General features: G+C 49.8%; 2 protein-coding genes across 2 annotated transcripts; both read left to right on the forward strand.

Annotated features, from left to right (window-relative positions):
* Window positions 1-1,450: 1,450 nt before the first annotated feature.
* INHBC (inhibin subunit beta C) lies at window positions 1,451-10,146 on the forward strand. Its single transcript, XM_068561863.1, has 2 exons — window positions 1,451-1,763; window positions 9,401-10,146. Exons 1-2 carry the CDS (start codon window positions 1,451-1,453, stop codon window positions 10,144-10,146), a joined length of 1,059 nt encoding a protein of 352 aa, XP_068417964.1.
* Window positions 10,147-14,731: 4,585 nt separating this feature from the next.
* INHBE (inhibin subunit beta E) lies at window positions 14,732-16,550 on the forward strand. The gene is made up of 2 exons (XM_068560836.1): window positions 14,732-15,281; window positions 15,534-16,550. Exons 1-2 carry the CDS (start codon window positions 14,984-14,986, stop codon window positions 16,289-16,291), a joined length of 1,056 nt encoding a protein of 351 aa, XP_068416937.1. The 5' UTR covers window positions 14,732-14,983; the 3' UTR covers window positions 16,292-16,550.
* The last annotated feature ends 2,438 nt before the right edge of the window (window positions 16,551-18,988 follow it).

The following is an 18,988-nucleotide window of genomic DNA, read 5'->3' on the forward strand; positions in this document are numbered from 1 at the left end:
TGCTTAAAAAAGAAGAGGGGCTTCCCTGGCGGTCCAGTGGTTAAGACTCTGTTCTTCCAATGCAGGGGGCTCTGGTTCGATCCCTCGTTGGGGAACTAAGATCCCACATGCCACTCGGCAAAAAAAAGAAAAAAGAAAAAAGATCAGCCCCTGTTGAAGGGGCTAAGAAACTGTGACACACGAAAATTCAATCTAGGTGACTTGAGTGTAACTTCTTATAACCAGCCTGTAAGCCTGTATTCTAGAATTTATTCACTCAATAAATATGTTTTAAACACCTATATTATATTGTTGGTCCTATGTGCAATGCTGGAATATAGTGGTAAGCAGCAGAGATGACTTAAGTGACTACACTACAGATGGTGATTGGGGACATGGCCTCTAAGAAAGGAGAGTCCAGAAGGGCAAATATTGGCAGAATTTCTTCAGCACATCTAGAGGTGAGGGTACTCTGGCCCGCAAACAAACCTATGTAGCAAGAATAATAATAAACTTTTATTAAGCCACTTACTCTGTGCCAGCCACTGTAAAGTGCTTTACAAAATTATTTAAATCTCAAAACTCTCAGATAATCAATACAGATCTATAATTACATATTAAAAATCCATAGGGCCAGACATGTTTCAGAATTCAGAAAATTTCAACTTTTAGAAAGGAAAAATGGAGAATTTCCTGGTGGTCCGGTGGTTACGACTCTGCAGTTTCACTGCCGAGGGCCCAGTTTCAATGCCTGGTCGAGGAACTAAGATCCCACCAGCCGAGGGGAAGATCCCGCAAGACGCACAGCGCAGCGAAAAGAAAAGAAAAAGAAAAGAACGGTAAAATGGTACGTATACTGTATATCGTATAACACCCCTAGGGGTAGCATCCCATAATCAAGTAATGAAGACCCAACACAGCCAAAAATAAATTAAAAACAAAAAACAAAAAACAACAACCTGCATGACAATGCCCTAAAGTGTCCTGCCAATGACCCCCTCTTGTTTGAAAGTCATTCTTTAACATTCTATCTTAAAACCTCTGATCTCCGCACCCTACCTCCGCCCCCCACTGCCAGGCTTCCGAGCAAGGCTGTTGATCTGAAGAGGAGTTTCATCTCTAACCTTTGTTCCCAGGCCTGGCAGCTCACATGGGTAACCCACTATCTCCCAAAGTTGGCCCAGGGACATTTCTTTCCCCAAACAAACCAACCTCCCCTCACATCCCCCACTCTGTAGTTTCACTGACTATATGGCTTTTGCCAAGTTCTACCTGTAAATGGCTTCATCTCTCAAGTTGGATGTTTGACTGCTCTATCCCCTGCAACCAGGAGTAATGCCAGCTGGACACACTCTCCTTCCAGGGCCCCTGGCGGCTGGGAGGGAGCTGAGACCACAGCTGTGGAGACCCTGAACCCCAGGGTTTGCGGCTCTATCTCAACTGTGTTGCTCAAGGAAGGCCTTCCCCAGCAATGACCTCCTCATTGCTCCTGGCCTTCCTGTTCCTGGCTCCAGACGCAGTGGCCACTCCCAGAGCTGACAGTCAGTGTCTGGCATGTGGGGGGCCCGCCTTGGACCTGGAGAGCCAGCGGGAGCTGCTTCTTAACCTGGCCAAGAGAAGCATCTTGGACAAGCTGCACCTCAGCCAGCGCCCAACACTGAGCCGGCCTGTGTCCCGAGCTGCTCTGAGGACTGCGCTGCAGCGCCTCCATGGGTCCCCACAGGGGGCTCTTCCAGAAGCAGACAGGGGACAGGAGTATGAGATCATCAGCTTTGCTGAGACAGGTGGGTTCTTGGTCTGTGGATCTTCCCCCAAACCCGATCTCTTAAGGAAAGGAAAAACTTCCTCCCCAATCTGACGCCTGACTTTCTCCCCAAAACCATCCCAACTCCTGCCTTCCACAGCATGTAATCTCCCAATCCCAGGCTCCCCCCCCCCCCCCTCCCCGCCACCAGGCTCTCTCTTTGTAGTTTAGACTTGACCAATGGGCACCTGGGAAGCGGGTACGTTTCATTTCTTTTGAGACTGCCTGCCGCTATCTCGCATGGCTCCTCTCTCTGCAGGCCCACAAATTTCCACAGGCTATGATGTGAGCCCAGACATTTCCTGGGCTTGGACCAGGGTCTGGGAGCTGGAGAGTCTGTCCTCCCTCTGGCCCTGGGATCCATCTGTACCCCACTCCCCCAGATACATCATTTGGGTAAAAGGAAGAAAAGTAAAACACTGGGATTACAATACCTCTCCACCCTACTCCTGTCCCCTTGCCTTGATTACCTCGGGTCCGCATGTCAGAACAGGGCCAAAACAGGACTCAGAAAGGTATTTAAAGGATAGAGGATAAAGACGAGAGAGTTCCTTCCATAGAGGGGAGAGGGGTTAGAGAATTTAGTGGGCAGCTGGAAAGAAGATCAAGAATTCAGAGACAGGGGAATTCCCTGGTGGGCCAGTCATTAGGACTCCACACTTTCACTGCCGTGGGCCCGGGTTCAATCCCTGGTCGGGGAACTAAGATCCCACAAGCTGCAAGGCGCGGCCAAAAAAAAAAAGAGAGAATTCAGAGACAGGATCTGAGAACCAGAAACAAACAAGTGATCTCTCTGGCCTCTAAGCTTCTTGCAAGTTCTTCTCTCTTAGGTTTAGAAGGCCCTTCCCAATCCTGGCCCTTTTCCCTTGGTCAGCATCTACTCCCTTCAAGATCCAGCACTCCCATCCTGAAAAAACCCACCCTGACCTGAAGGTGAGGGGCTCCCTCTCTGGTGGCCCCCACACGCTCACCCTGAACTTGGACCTTCCTTATGGAATTGCCTGTTTCCAGGTTTTCTATGAAGTCTGTCTTCCCATAGAATGCAACCCCTTGAGGTCAGGAACAGTCATTTATTCCTCACATTATCATCAGAGGCTAGTGTATAGTAGAAATAGATAACACTTATACAGTGTTTACTGTGTTCTAAGCCTTTTAAATATACTAACTCCTTGAGAGCCTCACAACAAGCCAGTGAGGCAAATACTATTGTTACCCCATTTTAGAGGTGATGAAACTGAGGCACAAAGAGGTTGAGTAACTAGCTCAAGGTCACATGACCAGTAGATGGTAGAGCCAGACAGCCTGGGTTTGGAATCCATGACCTTGACCACTCTACCACTCTGCCTCTTGCAAATATAGTAGATGCTCAATAAACAGCCAAACCATTCTGTAGGTCAGCTCAGCCATGTCTAGAGTCCCCAGTGATGGATGAGACCCTATTCTAGTTCAAAAGGGGGTTTCTGCTCATGATTAAGAACACAAACTCTGGAGCCAGATACACTGGGCTCAAATCCCTGCTCAGCCACTTATTTCTATGTGTCCTGGGTTGTTAATAGTCAGTTTTCTCATTTGCAAAACAGAGATAATGAGAGGATAGTTGAGAGAATTAAGTGAGCTAATACAGGTAATGTACTTAGAAAGGATAAGGTGGGAGGGAACTGAAAGTAGAAGACTCAGCTCCTGCCCATGAGGGGTTTAGTTGTTGCTGCTGGGAATAAATTACTTAGAATATAAGGCAGAGTGAAATAAATGCTAGATGAGGGCACAAGTGCTTAATGGACCAGAAGTAATTCACTGGGACCTGGTAAGTCAGGGAAGTCTTTCAGAAGAAGTTTGCTAATTGGCTGGCATTGTGGACTAAGTTTGACTTCAGTGGGTAGAAAATGGTAAACAACATCCTAAATGGAAAAACATGAGTAAAAGTCTAAAGAAACAGACTGCATTTAGAGTTAAAAAGTAGTCTGGAGTGGATGAGCACAAGGTGGACAAATGGCCATGAACACCAAAATCCTGGTTGGTTTTTTTTTTTCACCTGTCTATCCCTGATACTTAGCCCAGTTTCCTGGCACATTGTGACAGTAATGACGGTTACCAGGTATTTAGTGTACCTGCCTCCTCTCAGTTCATCCTTACAATCACTCCATAAAGTAGACTTTATCATTCCCATCTTAAGAATGCAGAAACTGAGACTCGAAGATAATTTACATGGCCAAGGTCATACAGCTTACAAGGGGCAGAATTCAAACACAGTTCTCGCTGACTTCAAAGTCTTTATACTTTCCACATATTTGCTAATCAATGAATGAATACAGCATTTAGGCTGCAGGGGGTGTGACCTGAAATGAACTTGGAGGTGAGAATGACTGATGCCTGGATTCTACCTTTTACATTTAAATGTTTTAGTTTGAAGTTTTCAATTCCAATTTAAGCTATCATCTCCACCATCGTGTGAAAGAAAGATCTGAGAATTGTTCTTGCTGGAGATATGAAGAGAGAGAGCTTGGGGCCCTGGGGAAACTCAGGTAGGAGCCTTCAATGGTGTCCTGAAACTGGCTCATACTGGCTCATGAGAGCTGATGGTGAACATCTCCCAGCTGTGCATCCAGTGGCATCACATCGATAGTTTGAAATTGGCCAGGATGGGAGAATTTATACCGCAGAAATTGGCAAACACTACAAATCAGGGCCTTTTTTCCCCCCTCTGGAATCCAGTTGTTAAATATTTACCAACACAACACTGCCTACGACCTAAAAATTCAAGTTATCTGCCTCCCACATACCTAACATACAATGCTGATTCAGGGATGGAATATATAGATACTTCTGTTCCAAATGGCGAATGGGGGAGGGAGACGCAGAGCAGTCACTGGTCCATGAAAATTCTGACATCCAGCCAGCCACATATCTCAGTCTACCCCAAATCCAGAATTCCTTTGGTTAGGGCCTGGTTCTGCCCACTGGTAGGATTTTCCTCTCCTCTTAAGGAGAGCCTACCATTGCTCCCCTAGACTTCTATATCCATTCTCTCAGCTCTTAGTGCCACCCTCTGAGATGTCTTTCCTTTTAAATAGGAAATGACCTGTGTTTGCAGCTAAGTAGTTTTTTCGGCCTGCATGCTGCCCAAAGAAGTTGGGAGCCTGGAGACTTCTTTTCATTTTGAATCATCTCTGTCCCTTTTAGTCCAAACTGGTGCTGCTTTCACTATTAAAATTCTCTTTAACACTCTGTGAGCCTTCTAAATAATAAATTACAGTCTTCTCACTCAGACAAAAGGCACTCCACTCTATCAAGACAGACACTCCTCTTTAGGTTACAAGTCAGGATACCCTCTTACAAGTGAGATAACACTCTTAAGATTCTTAGAAGCCCTCTGTCTAGTTGAGAGGGTCTACAGAACATCTTAAATTTCAGATCTTAACAAAGATGTTAGATCTTAACAAAGGGTCTTACAGTTCCCCCTTTATTATTATTATTTATTTATTTATTTTTGGCTGTGTTGGGTCTTCGTTTCTGTGCAAGGGCTTTCTCCAGTTGCGGCGAGTGGGGGCCACTCTTCATCGTGGTGCATGGCCTCTCACTGTCGCGGCCTCTCCCGCTGCGGAGCACAGGCTCCAGACGCGCAGGCTTAGTAGTTGTGGCTCACAGGCTTAGTTGCTCTGCGGCATGTGGGATCCTCCCGGACCGGGGCACGAACCCGTGTCCCCTGCATTGGCAGGCGGATTCCCAACCACTGCGCCACCAGGGAAGCCCCCCCTTTATTATTTTGATCTTCGCTCTGAAGCTATGTTTTACTGGCAGTGCCCTGGATTTGGTTTTTGCTCTGAGACCATTTATTAGTTTGATAACCTTTTTGCCAGACAGAGAGTTGAGGGATGAAAAAAAATATTTTATTGTTCCATCTAGCAAGTCCTATTGGAAATGTTTTCTCTAAATTCTGCTTGAAAATTGAACAGTTCGTTTTTTAGTTCATCTCACTCCTGAAATGCCTTATCATAGGCAGCTAAAATAAGCCAAATGGCATTTTCAGCATTCTGCCTGGAAATATCTTTAGCTAAATTCACAATTCTGTTAGATACCATTTCTAGCTTCCAGTTACCAGAGACGATAGCCAATACATAACACAGGTTCTCCTTTGTCCAGCTTCCAGTAGCAATTTCCTCACTGTCCTTCCAGACTTCACTAACAGTCTCCCGGCTGTCCTTCCATCCTCTGGCTGCCACCCAGTCCCAAAGCCATTGCTACATATTTTAGGTCTTTGCTATGGAGTACCCCACTTCTGATCCTAATTTCTGTTTTAGTTATCCATTAATATGGCAAATCAGCTCAAACACTGAGTCTTAAAACAAAAAAATTCAATAGTTTCTGTGATTTTGTAATTTGACTGGACTTATTCTGGACAGTTCTCTCACTCCATGTGGTGTAACTGAGTTCATTCAAGCAACTGCGTTCAGCTAGGAACTCAGATGGGGCTAGAACATCTAAGATGGTCTCTCCGAAGTCTCCAGATGGCTTCTCATCATTCAGTAGTCTAGCCCAAGTTTCTTTAAAGCATTAAAGTTTTCCTACCTCAAAGTGTAAGTACTTACTAAGTTTCCGCTTGCATCGTGCTTGCTTACGTCTCATTGGCCAAATCAAGTCACATGCCAAGCCCAGAATTAATATGGGAAGGGATTGCACGAAACCATGAACATTGGGAGGTGTTGTTCCCTGGGGGTCAACAATGTAATGGTCTATCACAGCCCCTGCTGGTCCTGTGTCTGCCTACCATGACTGGGGTGACTTATGAGGTTCTAAATGTTGGGTGCTGGTGACCTAGCAAGAAAAGATTAGCTGGGTCAATCAGACTCTTCTTTTAGGATTTTGGAATTGGAACACTGAAAGATCAGCTCACTTAGCTAGGAAGAGCTAAGTTAAAGGTTCTGTAGATGCAGGAGCTAGGGCCACCATTTTGGGACCTGAGGAAGGTGACAGGGAAGCAAAAGAGGTAGATCCACAGAAAGAGAAGAGTGGAGTAGACTTACATAGGGAGAGTGAGATGAGAGAGATCTTGTTGGCTCTGAGAGCTGTCAAGGGCAACCTTATTCCAGACCTTACAATTCACACTAAGTCTAGATGAACTTTATTTTCTGCTCTTTTATGCCCATGAGAGTATCAGTGGCATTCCCACAATAAAGCATCCTTTACTTAAAATAAATAAATATAAATAAATAAGCGTTGCTAAGGCCAAAGCATAATGGCATTTAATTGCCTCCTAAAAGAGTTTGGTTTTATTCATCAATAAAGTTTTTGAAACCATGAATTTTATGATCTAGCCTTTTTGGAAAATAATTATTGTGTCAGTGTAAAATAAGAATTAAAGAATGAAAGACCATTCACTCACCAAATGTTAACTGAATGCCTATTATGTACTAGGTACTAGGGATACAGTGGTAAACCATACAGGCACAATCTCTACCTTCATGGAGTTTACATTCTAGCTGGGAGCAGGGAGGGGGAGAAGAGGAGGGGAGGAGAAGCAAATGAACAAAAAACCAAGATGATTACAGAGAGTGATAGTGGCTATAAAGACAATTAAGCAGGATAATGTATTAAAGAGATGAGGGTAGAGTTGAAAGCTGCTTTAGCTAGGTTAGTCAGGGAAGCCTCTCTGAAGAGGTGAATTTGCGCTGAATGCCAAAAAGGAGCCAGTCATTCAAAGAGCTTGGAAAGATATTCCAGGCAGGGGAAACAGCAAGTGCAAAGGCCATGAGGTGGGTCCATGTTTGGTGAGTTCAAGGAACAGAGAAAAGCCAGTATAGGTAGAATATAGTCATTAAATGGCAGAATGCCTAATCATACGTGTTTCCTATGTTAAAGGGTTTAGCTTTTATTCAGATAGCAATGGGAAGCCTTTGAAGGGTTTTAAGCTGAGAGGATTAAGCTGATCAGATTTATGTTATAAAAAGATCACTCTGGGACTTCCCTGGCGGTCCAGTGGTTAAGACTCTGTGCTTCCACTGCAGCGGGCACAGGTTTGATCCCTGGTTGGGGAACTAAGATCCCACAGGCCACAAGGCACGGCAAAAAAAAAAAAAGAGGTCACTCTGGCTGTTATGTGAAGAATGGTTTTGGGGACAAGAGTGGACCACTTGGCAAGCTATTGCCATAGTTCAAGAAAAAGATGATTGCGGGTTGAACTAATGTATGGTAGAGGAGGTGGGGTTAAGTGAAATTATTATGAACTAGAGATAGAGTTGACAGGTCTGCAGATAATTTCAAAGAAGGGAATGAGGGCAAGCAAGACTTTGGTTTAAGCAGTGCATTTACAGGGAAGGGGAAGATTGAAGAAGGAACAGATATGGGTTGTGGGGGATAAATCTAGAGTTCTTCTTTGAACATGAAAAGTCTGAGATAGCATTGGATGTCCAAGTGGAATATCAGATCAGCAGCTGGATATACAAGCCTAGGCACAGGGAGAGGTCAGGGCCATGGATATAGATATCTGGGAGTCGTCAGCATATAGATGGAATTGAAAGCCAGGGGAATTGATGGGTTCTTTCTGGGAGAGAGTATAGATAGAGAAGAGGAGGGAGCTTAGGACCTCCAACATTTAGAGGTCAGGCAGAGGAAGAGGAGCTGTCAGCCAAAGAGACCAAGATGGAGTGGCCAGAATCATGAAAGCCAAGAGAGGGAATTATTTCAAGAAGAAAGGGATGGTTAACTGTGTCAAACACTGCTTAGAGGTCAGGTAAGATGAACATAAAGAGATGAAACCATTGGATTTGGCAACGTGGAAGGTGTTAGTGATCCTGACAAGAGCAGGAGTGGAAGAAACCCAATTAATGTGTTTCAATAGGTCAGGTGAAGGATGAAGAGGGGAAACTGGGCAACAGTAACAGGTACAGGAAGAAATGCATAGCCGTTAGAACCACTGTGGTGAGGAACTGGATGTGGGGAGTTTCTAAAGGTGATAAGGAAGGTAATGATGCCACCAGTTCTAAGAACGGAAAGAGAGGTACATAGGGAGGAAATAATGATTTTCACGTGGGATAAATTGATTTTAATATGCTGGCAGGATGTGGCAAAATTAAGCAGTTAGAAGTTTAGGCCTGAAGCTTGGTGATTCCCAAGGTGCAAAATGGTCTGGACTGGACATACAGATTTGTGAATCACCAGCACAAAATTTGTGTTGGCTGACTGTGAGTGTGGGTCAGAGCTCCTCTCAGTGTAGAGTAAGAGGAAATGGGACTTCCCTGGCGGTCCAGTGGTTAAGACTCCTCGCTTCCACTGCAGGGGTCGCAGGTTCTATCCCTGGTCGGGGAACTAAGATCCTACATGCTGCATGGCAAAAAAAAAAAAAAAAAAAAAGGAAATGAAGGTCAAGGACAGACCCTGGAGAACTCTTGCATTGGAGGGATGGTGAGAGAAAGAAAAGCCAGCAAAGAAAATCAAGGAAGAATCATGAGAGTTGTGTCATGGAAACCAAGAGAGAAAAGATTTTTAAGAAGGAAGGGGTAGTTAACAATGCCAACAGTGTGGTCGAGAAAGAACAAAGGGAATTCAAGCATGCTGAGAATAGATATGTAGTTGGTAGAATTGACTCCGAAAGCCACTGACTGGGGCTTCTTGTGTCCACAGGCCTCTCCAACATCGACCAGACTCGTCTTGATTTCCACTTCTCCTCTGATAGAACTGTTGGCGGCCTGGAGGTCCAGCAGGCCAGCCTCATGTTCTTTGTGCAGCTCCCTCCCAATACCACGTGGACTTTGAAGGTGAGGGTCCTCGTGCTCAGCCCACATGCCACCAACCTCACCTTCGCCACTCAGCACCTGCTGGAGGTGGATGACAGTGGTTGGCACCAGCTCCTCCTGGGGCCTGAAGCTCAGGCTGCCTGCAGCCAGGGGCACCTGATCCTGGAGCTGGTCCCTGAAGGCCAGGTAGCCTGGAGCCCAGTCATCCTGGGTGGGGCTGCCCATAGGCCTTTTGTGACAGCCCGTGTAAGAGTTGGGGGCAAGCACCGCGTTCGCCGGCGAGGCATCGACTGCCAGGGTAGGTCCAGGATGTGCTGTCGACAAGAGTTCTTTGTGGACTTCCGTGAGATTGGCTGGCACGACTGGATCATCCAGCCTGAGGGCTACGCAATGAACTTCTGCACAGGGCAGTGCCCCCTGCACGTGGCAGGCATGCCTGGCATTGCCGCCTCCTTTCATACTGCGGTGCTCAATCTTCTCAAGGCCAACACCGCTGCGGGCACTGCCGGAGGGGGGTCATGCTGCGTGCCCACTGCCCGGCGCCCCCTGTCTCTGCTCTACTATGACAGGAACAGCAACATTGTCAAGACTGACATACCTGACATGGTGGTAGAGGCGTGTGGGTGCAGTTAGTCTGTGTGGTACAGGCAGCCTGAGGTGGGGTAGGCAAACATGCCCTGACGGAGGCGCTCTTCCTTGAGAGGAGGGGGTGGCCCCGTTACTGCCTCTGTCCAGAAGATGGACTCCCTCTTCCTGAGCAACTTATGAGAATTATCCCAACTTTGACGTGAGGAGATCTTCATCAAAGGAGAATCACTGTCATCTAAGGAGAGTCACTGTACCATCTTCATAACGACCGGCCCCTCTCCTAGAGCATAGTCCCTCCAGGGAGCTCACGTGCTCACCCGCCACCCTAGGGACTCTCATCCACCTCCAACCATGAGCAGTGCCATCTGGTTCCCAGACAGATACCCATAGCCCAACTTTAATCCAGCCCACAATCCACTATGCCTCCCTGCCCTTTCTACTCAATGTCCCCCACTCCAGGATGAGTTGACCCAGCCCCTTCCCCTGCTTTTCTGGATCTCCAGAGAGTCCCTTCCTTAGATTCACCAAACATTCGATCCTCTCCATGTCTTGAGCCCTTTTCCTCTTACTTGCCCAATGGGCTGCTAAAGGCTCTCTTGGCACACTCTCATCCACTCTTCGTCCTTCTCCGTGCTGCTCCGTACCCTTGGGGTCTGACTCACCTGAGTTCCTTTGGCCTCTGGCTTCCTTCTGAGTTTGACCAAGAGGAGACAGAGGCAGGAGATCAAAGGATAGGAGAAGACAGAGGTCAGGGTGTTTCTTATTCCTCCTCCTTCTGCCTAGGTTCCATGGTTCTGTGTGACTGTGGCTGCATCCATGTCCCTACAGCTCCTGTCTAGCTCCCCACCCCCTCCATGGCTCCAGCTGTGCCTAAGTTCTGATATCACCGCTTCCATGCTACGGGCTTGTAATGGCTTTCCATTCTTGCCGGTCCCTGGGTGCTTCAATATCCCTCCTTGGTTCCCTTAACCCTGCCCATACCTCCGTAAAGAAGTCCTTCATTAAGTCTTCTTAGTGATGCAAACACAGACAGGTGAGTGGGTCTTTTATGTCATGCCAGGACCCTGACTGACACCCCAGATGACACAGAGCCTGCCTGCCCTGTCCACTTTTCTCTCCTCCCAGTCTCCTTAGGGCTGAACTATTATGTCCATCCCACACATCATGACTCTTCCTTCACCAGGCTGCTTCCTCTCCTTTCTTAGGCCCCCTCCTCCCTCCCAGAACCATCTTTGCTTGTCTTATGGCTAATAAAGACCTGGGTTTTACCTGCTCCTCTCCTCCCTCTGTCCTCGCTCCAAGAAATGAGACAGATCACTGCTCAGTCAGCAAGTAGGTGACAACCTGTGGGCACACACATGGTGGGAGGCAGAGGCATGGCTCCGAGCTGGCTGCCTTCCCTTCACTCACCCCCAGGGCTCCAGCTAGGAGTCCTGTCTGGAAGCTGGAACTGGCCAAGGGCCACTTGAGTGGGACAAGGAGAAGAAAAGGAAGGCCTGGGGTGAGGAGAGGGAGGCATTTGCTCTGAGACTGGGTCCTCTCTAGACCTTTGCCCTCTTCCCCCACCATCTCCTCCCTTTGGTTGGACAGCCCTGAACCATGGGGTCAATATTGTCTGCAGCCCAAGGCCGAGTTTGCGCAAAACCCATGTGTCCTTTGGGAAACGTGATGTCAGTGTTTGCTCAGCATATAACCCCCGCCTATCTAGGTCTGAGGTCCTTGGAAATGGAACCCTAAAAGGAGAAAGTCTGAAAGAGACCTCCTGGGGGACTGCAAATCTGAGCTGTGGGGCTTCAGGAGCAAACTCATGGAAGTTATCCCAACTTTGACTTGAGGAAATCTTCGTCTAAGCAGAGAATCTAAGGAAGTCTTCTGGTGGCTCTGCCTCCCCCTTCCACCGCTGTCTCCCACCCCCAATCCACCCGTCCCCCCAGATCTAACCTCCCTCCCTCCAACTATAGCTTCAGTCCCCAGGGCCAAGACTAAGGTGAGGAGAAGTGAGGCTCTTGCCTTGGGGACAGAATTTTAAGGGGATGCCAAAAAATTCATCAGTCAAGATAAATAGGATCTTAATGCAATATTTTTAAAAAGCAATGCAAAAAAATCCAAGATGAACAAAATAGCAAATTTTAAAATAAACTAAATTTAGAAGGGATCAGTATTATTCTTTTTCCTTTTTGGCTCTGTCTTTGACAAAAAGGAGAAAGAGTGGAATTGCCTTCTTCCAAACCTTTTCTTGCAGAGCTCCCTGGCCCCTAACTCTAGACTTGGTCAGGCTTTTCTCTTTCGGGCAAGATAATCACTCAGGCTCCTTCTACTTCCTTACCCACCCTCAAGCCTGTCGCTACCCCCAGCCCCCAACCAGGTTGGTGGTAGGGCGGGCTTGGGAGGCAGATGGCTGGGGTATTTATAACCTGGGAGCACTTCTTGAGAAAAGTGACTAAGATGCTAAGAGCATATTTATAGCTGGGTTCTGACGTAAGTGTCAGTAGGAAGGTAGGGGCAGGCCAGGCACAGCAGCAAGAGGGTAGGAAGAGCTGGAAATTGGGGGCATCTGACACAGAGGGGAGGGGAGAGATGGGGTCAATGACTCCTGCAGCCACTTCCTGTTGCTTCACTTGACTCAGGCTCACCCACAGGTAAGCCCTCTGAGACAGCACCATGGGCAGAAACCTTTGCTTTGCAGTTCTGTGGTCCAGACCCCAGGGGGTAGAGGGCTGTCACTCACCAGCCTGACCGATAGAGAGGGAGCTGGGAGCTGGGGAGAGCCCTGGACAGATGGGCTTGAATACGACTCAAGACCTAAGGTGGAGAGGAGCATCTAAAAGTCTCATTGTCCCCCTCCCCACCACAGGTGCCCTAAGTTTCTAGGAAGAGCCTGGCACCCATCACCACACTCCATTGCCACATGTCAGCAGCGATGAGATCCAAAACCAAACCGAAGTTAGCAGTGATGTGGTCCTGACGACAGCTTCTGCTCTCCAGCAGTGGCGAGGGGAGAGAGCTGAGGGACCAGCTTCTCTGTCTTCTGGTGTAGAGGCAGGGTCCCCAGAGTGAGAGGTTGGGAAGCGCTCTGAATCTCTCCACTCCCCAGAGCAGCCCCTTCCCTGGGAAGCTGGTCAGCGCCAAGCCTGCTGCTGTCCAGTGGCTCAGCACTGCCACATGGTGGACACTGGTGGTACTGAGCCCCAGCCCCCAAGGCGCCACCTCTCTTCCCCTGTGCCATATCTACTAGTCTCTCTTGACAGCCCCCACTGGCTGAATAGCGGGGAGACTAATAAATTGGAATAGGGGCACATTTCCAAATCACACTCACTTCCTCCCAGCTTCTTGAAGAAACTTGAGCATAAGGAGAAAGGCTGGCATGAGGCCTTGGTTAGGCCATTTAAAGCCAGTGAGCAGTGTGGTAAGGAGGGCTGGGGTTGGGACTAAGGTTGCTGTACTGGCCATGCTTTGTTCTTAAAAGTCCATAAACCTGGGCTTCCTGGTGGCACGGTGGTTGAGAATCCACCTGCCAGTGCATGGGACACGGGTTCGAGCCCTGGTCCGGGAAGATGCCACATGCCGCCCAGCAACTAAGCCCGTGCGCCACAACTACCAAACCCGTGTGCCTAGAGCCTGTGCTTGGCAACAAGAGAAGCCACCGCAATGAGAAGCCCATGAACTGCAACGAAGAGTAGCCCCCGCTCGCCGCAACTAGAGAAAGCCCGCGCGCAGCAACGAAGACCCAATGCAGCCAAAAATAAATAAATTAAATAGATTAATTTTTTTAAAAAAAGTCCATAAACCTTCCATTTCCCACCACCATGAACAGAGGCTGGCACCACTTCTAGGATATCCCAAATCTAGGCAGTTCTTACAGTGCCCTGAAAGAGAACCAGCAGCTGGGGACAGGCCCTTCCAACTCCCATGCCCCTCTGCCATCCTTGATGGACTCTGCCCTGCTGTAAGATTGCATCACCACTACCCCCACCTCTCTAGGTTTCCCCAGACATCACAGTAACGTGCTACTCCCCCCCAATGCTCCAGCCCTCGTCCACACTGTGCTCCAGTCCAACTGGACTCTGGGCGGTCAGCACAGGCAAGGTCAGGGGGTGACTTCTGTGCCCCGTGGCACTGCCACCTTGGCCTGGGCAAGAGGACTCCGTTCCTCCCACCCCCAGCCTCTCACCACTGTCCCAGTCCCATTGCTAGAAATAAAAAGACCAGAGTTCACCTTCCAGCCCAGAGAAATAACCACTGGGATTCCCAGCTGCCTCATGGAAACTGCTGCAGCAGTGGTGGATGGGCAAGCTAGACAGACTGTAGGTATGGGGGAAACTGCCCTTCACACCTTGCTCATATGGAGTTCCCTCCCCCGAGCCCCAGACCTTGGGGACTGAGCATGTGAAATCATCCTCCTTCTTGCATCATGCGTGTCCACATAGCCCCCCCACCCCCCTACCCCTGCCTCAAGCTCCGTGACCAGGGCCAGATGGTGAAACCTGAGCTCCAGGGGGGAACCTCCACCCCCTGCAGGGACCTGATGGGCAGCACAGTTGGCCAATCCTGGGGCTCAGAGGGTAGGTCTGCCTGCTGACCACTAGGTGAGGGAGCCCTAGGCTGCTGGCTCTAGAGAGGCCCCAGTCAGTAGCCAGACATAAGCTGTGAGGGTCAAAGTGGCAGACTACACTGAACACAGCTACCCATCGGACCATCCACTGTCTGCCTTCCTGAGTCCCAGGCAACAGAAGACAGGTGGCTCTACCCTTGGCCAAGGGTAGGTGTGGCACTGCTGTCTGCTGCCGCCGTGCCCTCACTGGCCTCCACGCAACCAGACTCAACAGAAGGAGCAACTGCCATCCGAGGCTCCCGACCTGACCCAGGGCCATTCACCAGGAACATGGGGCTCTCTGATGTCCAGCTCCAGCTGGTGCTGCTGTGGGCACTGGTGTGGGCACAGAGGGCAGGGTCTGTGTGTCCCTCCTGTGGGGGCCCCACACTGGCACCCCAAGCAGAACGAGCTCTGGTCCTTGAGCTAGCCAAGCAGCAGATCCTCGAGGGGCTACACCTGACCGGTCGTCCCATAATAACTCATCCTCCACCCCAGGCAGCGCTGACCAGAGCCCTCCGGAGACTGCAGCGGGGAAGTGTGGTTCCAGCGAATGGGGAGCAGGTCATCAGCTTTGCTGCCATCACAGGTGGGTGAGGGAGAGACAGGCAGAGAGCAGGCGGGGGAAAGGGAGGAGGGAGGGGAGAATGACAGCGAGAGCAGAAGCAGAGGGAGCGCAGTACAGGAGGAAGAGGAGGAGTTGGAGCAGGACTGGCCTCGGAGTCCCTGCTTCTTCTAAAGGTGGGAGTTAGGGAGAACGGCTGGCAGGGCTTGCGGGAGTCTCAGGGGACAGCATCATCTCCGCTAGCATTCCTCAATCCCTTCTCCATCTTCCCGGCAGACTCCTCCACCTCCACCTGCAGCTCCACGCTCACCTTCTACCTGTCCACTCCTCGCTCCCACCACCTGTACCACGCTCGCCTCTGGCTGCACGTGCTCCCCACCCTTCCCAGCACTCTTTCCTTGAGGATTTTCCGATGGGGCCCTAGGAGGAGACGCCGAGGGTCCCACGTCCTCCTGGCTGAGCACCAACTGACAACCCCAGGCTGGCACGCCCTGACTCTGCCCTCTAGTGGCTTGAGGCATGAGGAGTCTGGTGTCTTGAAACTCCAACTGGACTGCAGACCCCTAGAAGGCAACAGCACAGCTGCCCCCCAAACTCAGCAGCTCCTGGACACAGAGGGAGAGCAGCGGCCCTTCCTGGAGCTGAAGACCCGGCCCAAAGAGCCTGGAGCAGGCCGGGCCAGGAGGAGGACCCCCAGCTGTGAGCCTGAGACCCCCTTATGTTGTAGGCGAGACCATTATGTAGACTTCCAGGAACTGGGATGGAGGGACTGGATCTTGCAGCCCGAGGGGTACCAGCTGAATTACTGCAGTGGGCAGTGTCCCCCGCACCTGGCTGGCAGCCCAGGCATTGCTGCCTCCTTCCATTCTGCCGTCTTCAGCCTCCTCAAGGCCAACAACCCTTGGCCCTTGGGTACTTCCTGCTGTGTCCCTACTGCCCGAAGGCCTCTCTCTCTCCTCTACCTTGACCGTGATGGCAACGTGGTCAAGACAGATGTGCCAGATATGGTGGTAGAGGCCTGTGGCTGCAGCTAGCAAGAGTACCTGGGGGTTTGGAGTGAAGAGATCAAGCTAGGGGTTCCTAGGCAAAGGGCATCTGTGTCTGGAGGCGTCAGATTCCTGATCCATACCTTCATCCAGTGGGTCACCTGGCAATATGACTGGGTTGACCCCTCTGGGACCCAAATGGGCACTTTCTTGTCCAGACTCTGGCACATTCCAGGCTGGTTGATGTGTGGGGAGATGGGAAAAGTGTGTCCTCTAAAGGAGTCTACCCAGAAAGTATGATTTCCTACCCTAAGCCATCTGAGAAGATGGCAGAGGTGAGGGAGGGAGGGTGGGAAGGAGAAGGCAGAGAAAAATCACTTAGTCTCTCCAGAGGAGAGAAAGTCCTCAAGTGAGGGAAGGAAGAAGCAGACCAAGGGCCCATTGGGCTTGGGATGGGGGAAACAGGCTGGCCAAGTGTAAGGGCTGTGGAAGTGCTTGAAGGGAGGCTCAAGAGGGAGCTGGGAAAGGGGCTGATGGGAGGTGTTTGGGAGAGCCCCAGAAATGGGAGTCCAGAGAGAGGAGTGCTGAGCCTGAAAAGTTCTCTGGTTTTTCTTGGGGGAGGCAGGACCCTTCAGGGAGGCAAATGTTTATACTTTCCTAATAAAAATGAGGAAAAAAAAATCAACAAGTGTGAGTCATGAAGAAGGGCTGGGATGATGGTCCAGAGCAATGGTTCTCAGAGTGTGGCCTGGGAACCTCCAGGAGGTCCCTGAGACCCTTTCATGCAGTCAAAACAATTTTCATAATAAAACTAAGATGTTATTTGCCTTTTTAATTTTCAATGTCTCAACAGCCTACAGTGGAGTTTTCCAGAGGCTGTAGGACATGTGATTACATCACCTTCCTGACATCTTTGTTAATGGGATGTGTGCTTGTGTATTCTTGTGTTACAAACTTTTTTTTCAGTTTTAATTTCTAATATGGTAAATTGATATAAATCACATAAACAAAAGCTCGGTCATTTTTCAGAATGTAAAGGGACACTGAAGCCAAATTGTTTGAGAATTGCTGATCTAGAGTCTTGGATGGGGAGGAGAAAGCAATGCGCTCTAAAAGAGCTCCCCTGGGACTTCCCTGGTGGCGCAGTGGTTAAGAATCCGCCTGCCAATGCAGGGGACATGGGTTTGATCCCGTGGGGTCCGGGAAGATCCCACATGCCGCAGAGCAACTAAGCCCGTGCGCCACAACTACTGAAGCCCGTGCCTTTAGAGCCTGTGCTCTGCAACAAGAGAAGCCACCGCAATTAGAAGCCCGCACACCGCCAGGAAGAGTGACTCCCGCTCGCTGCAACTAGAGAAAGCCCGAGAGCAGCAACAAAGACCCAACACAGCCAAAAATAAATTAAAAAAAAAAAAAAAAAAAAAAGAGCTCCCTGGAAGGGGCATATGTAAGGTCTCTTCTCCAGTTATCATTGATCTTGCCTGACCCTCTGGGTATAACTGTCTGGGTCAAAGTCATGTGGGGGAGGGAGGCTAAAATAGGGCTCCTTATCTGTCCTCCCACAGTTAATACATATATTTGTCAGGCCTCAGACCTCTTCCTAGCTTCACCTTTCCCTTGACCCTCAGACTGAACAGTTAACTGACTGACTCTCCAGACCCAAGGAGGCGTGGTTCTTGGAAGCAGAGCTAGGATGTGGGAGGTCTATCTGAGGGGTGACAGAAAAAGAAGGGGCTCCTTTCCCCCACCATGCCTTCTCCCCTTTCTCATAAAGAAAGTTCAGAGAGATTAAAATAGCTGCCCCTTCCCCTGCATCTGGTAACCATGGCAACACAAGTCCAAATGGACAGGGCACTCCCCTATCAGACACTACCACTCTGCAGTAGCAGCCTCTGCCGGTGTGCCCCTCTGTTTCTTTGGGGTTATGTAACCCCTGCATGGGCTCCCAGCTGGGCTTTGGTGGGGGGACCTAAGCCTCCTACTCCTTCACCTCCCCCAGTCTCCTCTGCCTCCAATCAGACTCGAAGAAGGTGTCATGTGCCAGAAAGACCACCAGAGGGAGCAGACAGCCTTGAAGAGCAGAAAGAGAGAGGGACGCGTAGAGGTGCAGAGGTGGCCCCAGTCTCCAGAACTCCGAGATGAAGGAAAGTAGGAGTTCTCCGGGAACAGTGCTTCAGTCTCAGGGTTCCTTAGCAACTTTGTGAACACAGGCCCTGCCCTGCACCCAGAGCCTCAGCCACTGCTCCTCCTTTTTATGCTCCATGGACCCCTCACCTTCCGCCCAGGGCTCCCAACCCAACTCTGTCCCAATCCTGTTTCCACCCCAAATCTGTCCCAACCCCTTCATGTTCTATCCAAAGGGTGAGGCAGGCAGAAAAACTACAGGATAGTTATGGAATGCTCAGTTAGCACCAACTAAAGTCGACGACCCTACTTCCAATATTATTTTTCTCGGGTGAGTTTTTTCGTCGCCCCTCCGCCCCCCAATATATATCTCAATTTATTTTTTCTGGCTCTGATTCAGGGCCTCTTCGTAGGCAGCCGATCCAGGGATCCACGCCGGGATTTACTGCCCACTACCAGCAGCGTGTTCAGCGGGGGGGGGGGGGGGGGGGTGTTAGGCAGTATAGGGTGCCTCAAGGGAGGGGGAGGATCCTGGGGGTCCTGGGGGTGCAATAAGCCCGGCACCCCCTCTCTTGCTTCCAGCTACCCCGCCTCATCCTCCAGAACGGCAAGAGGGAGGGA

The sequence above is a fragment of the Eschrichtius robustus genome, chromosome 13, assembly GCF_028021215.1.
Source record: "Eschrichtius robustus isolate mEscRob2 chromosome 13, mEscRob2.pri, whole genome shotgun sequence".
Taxonomy (NCBI): Eukaryota; Metazoa; Chordata; class Mammalia; order Artiodactyla; family Eschrichtiidae; genus Eschrichtius; species Eschrichtius robustus.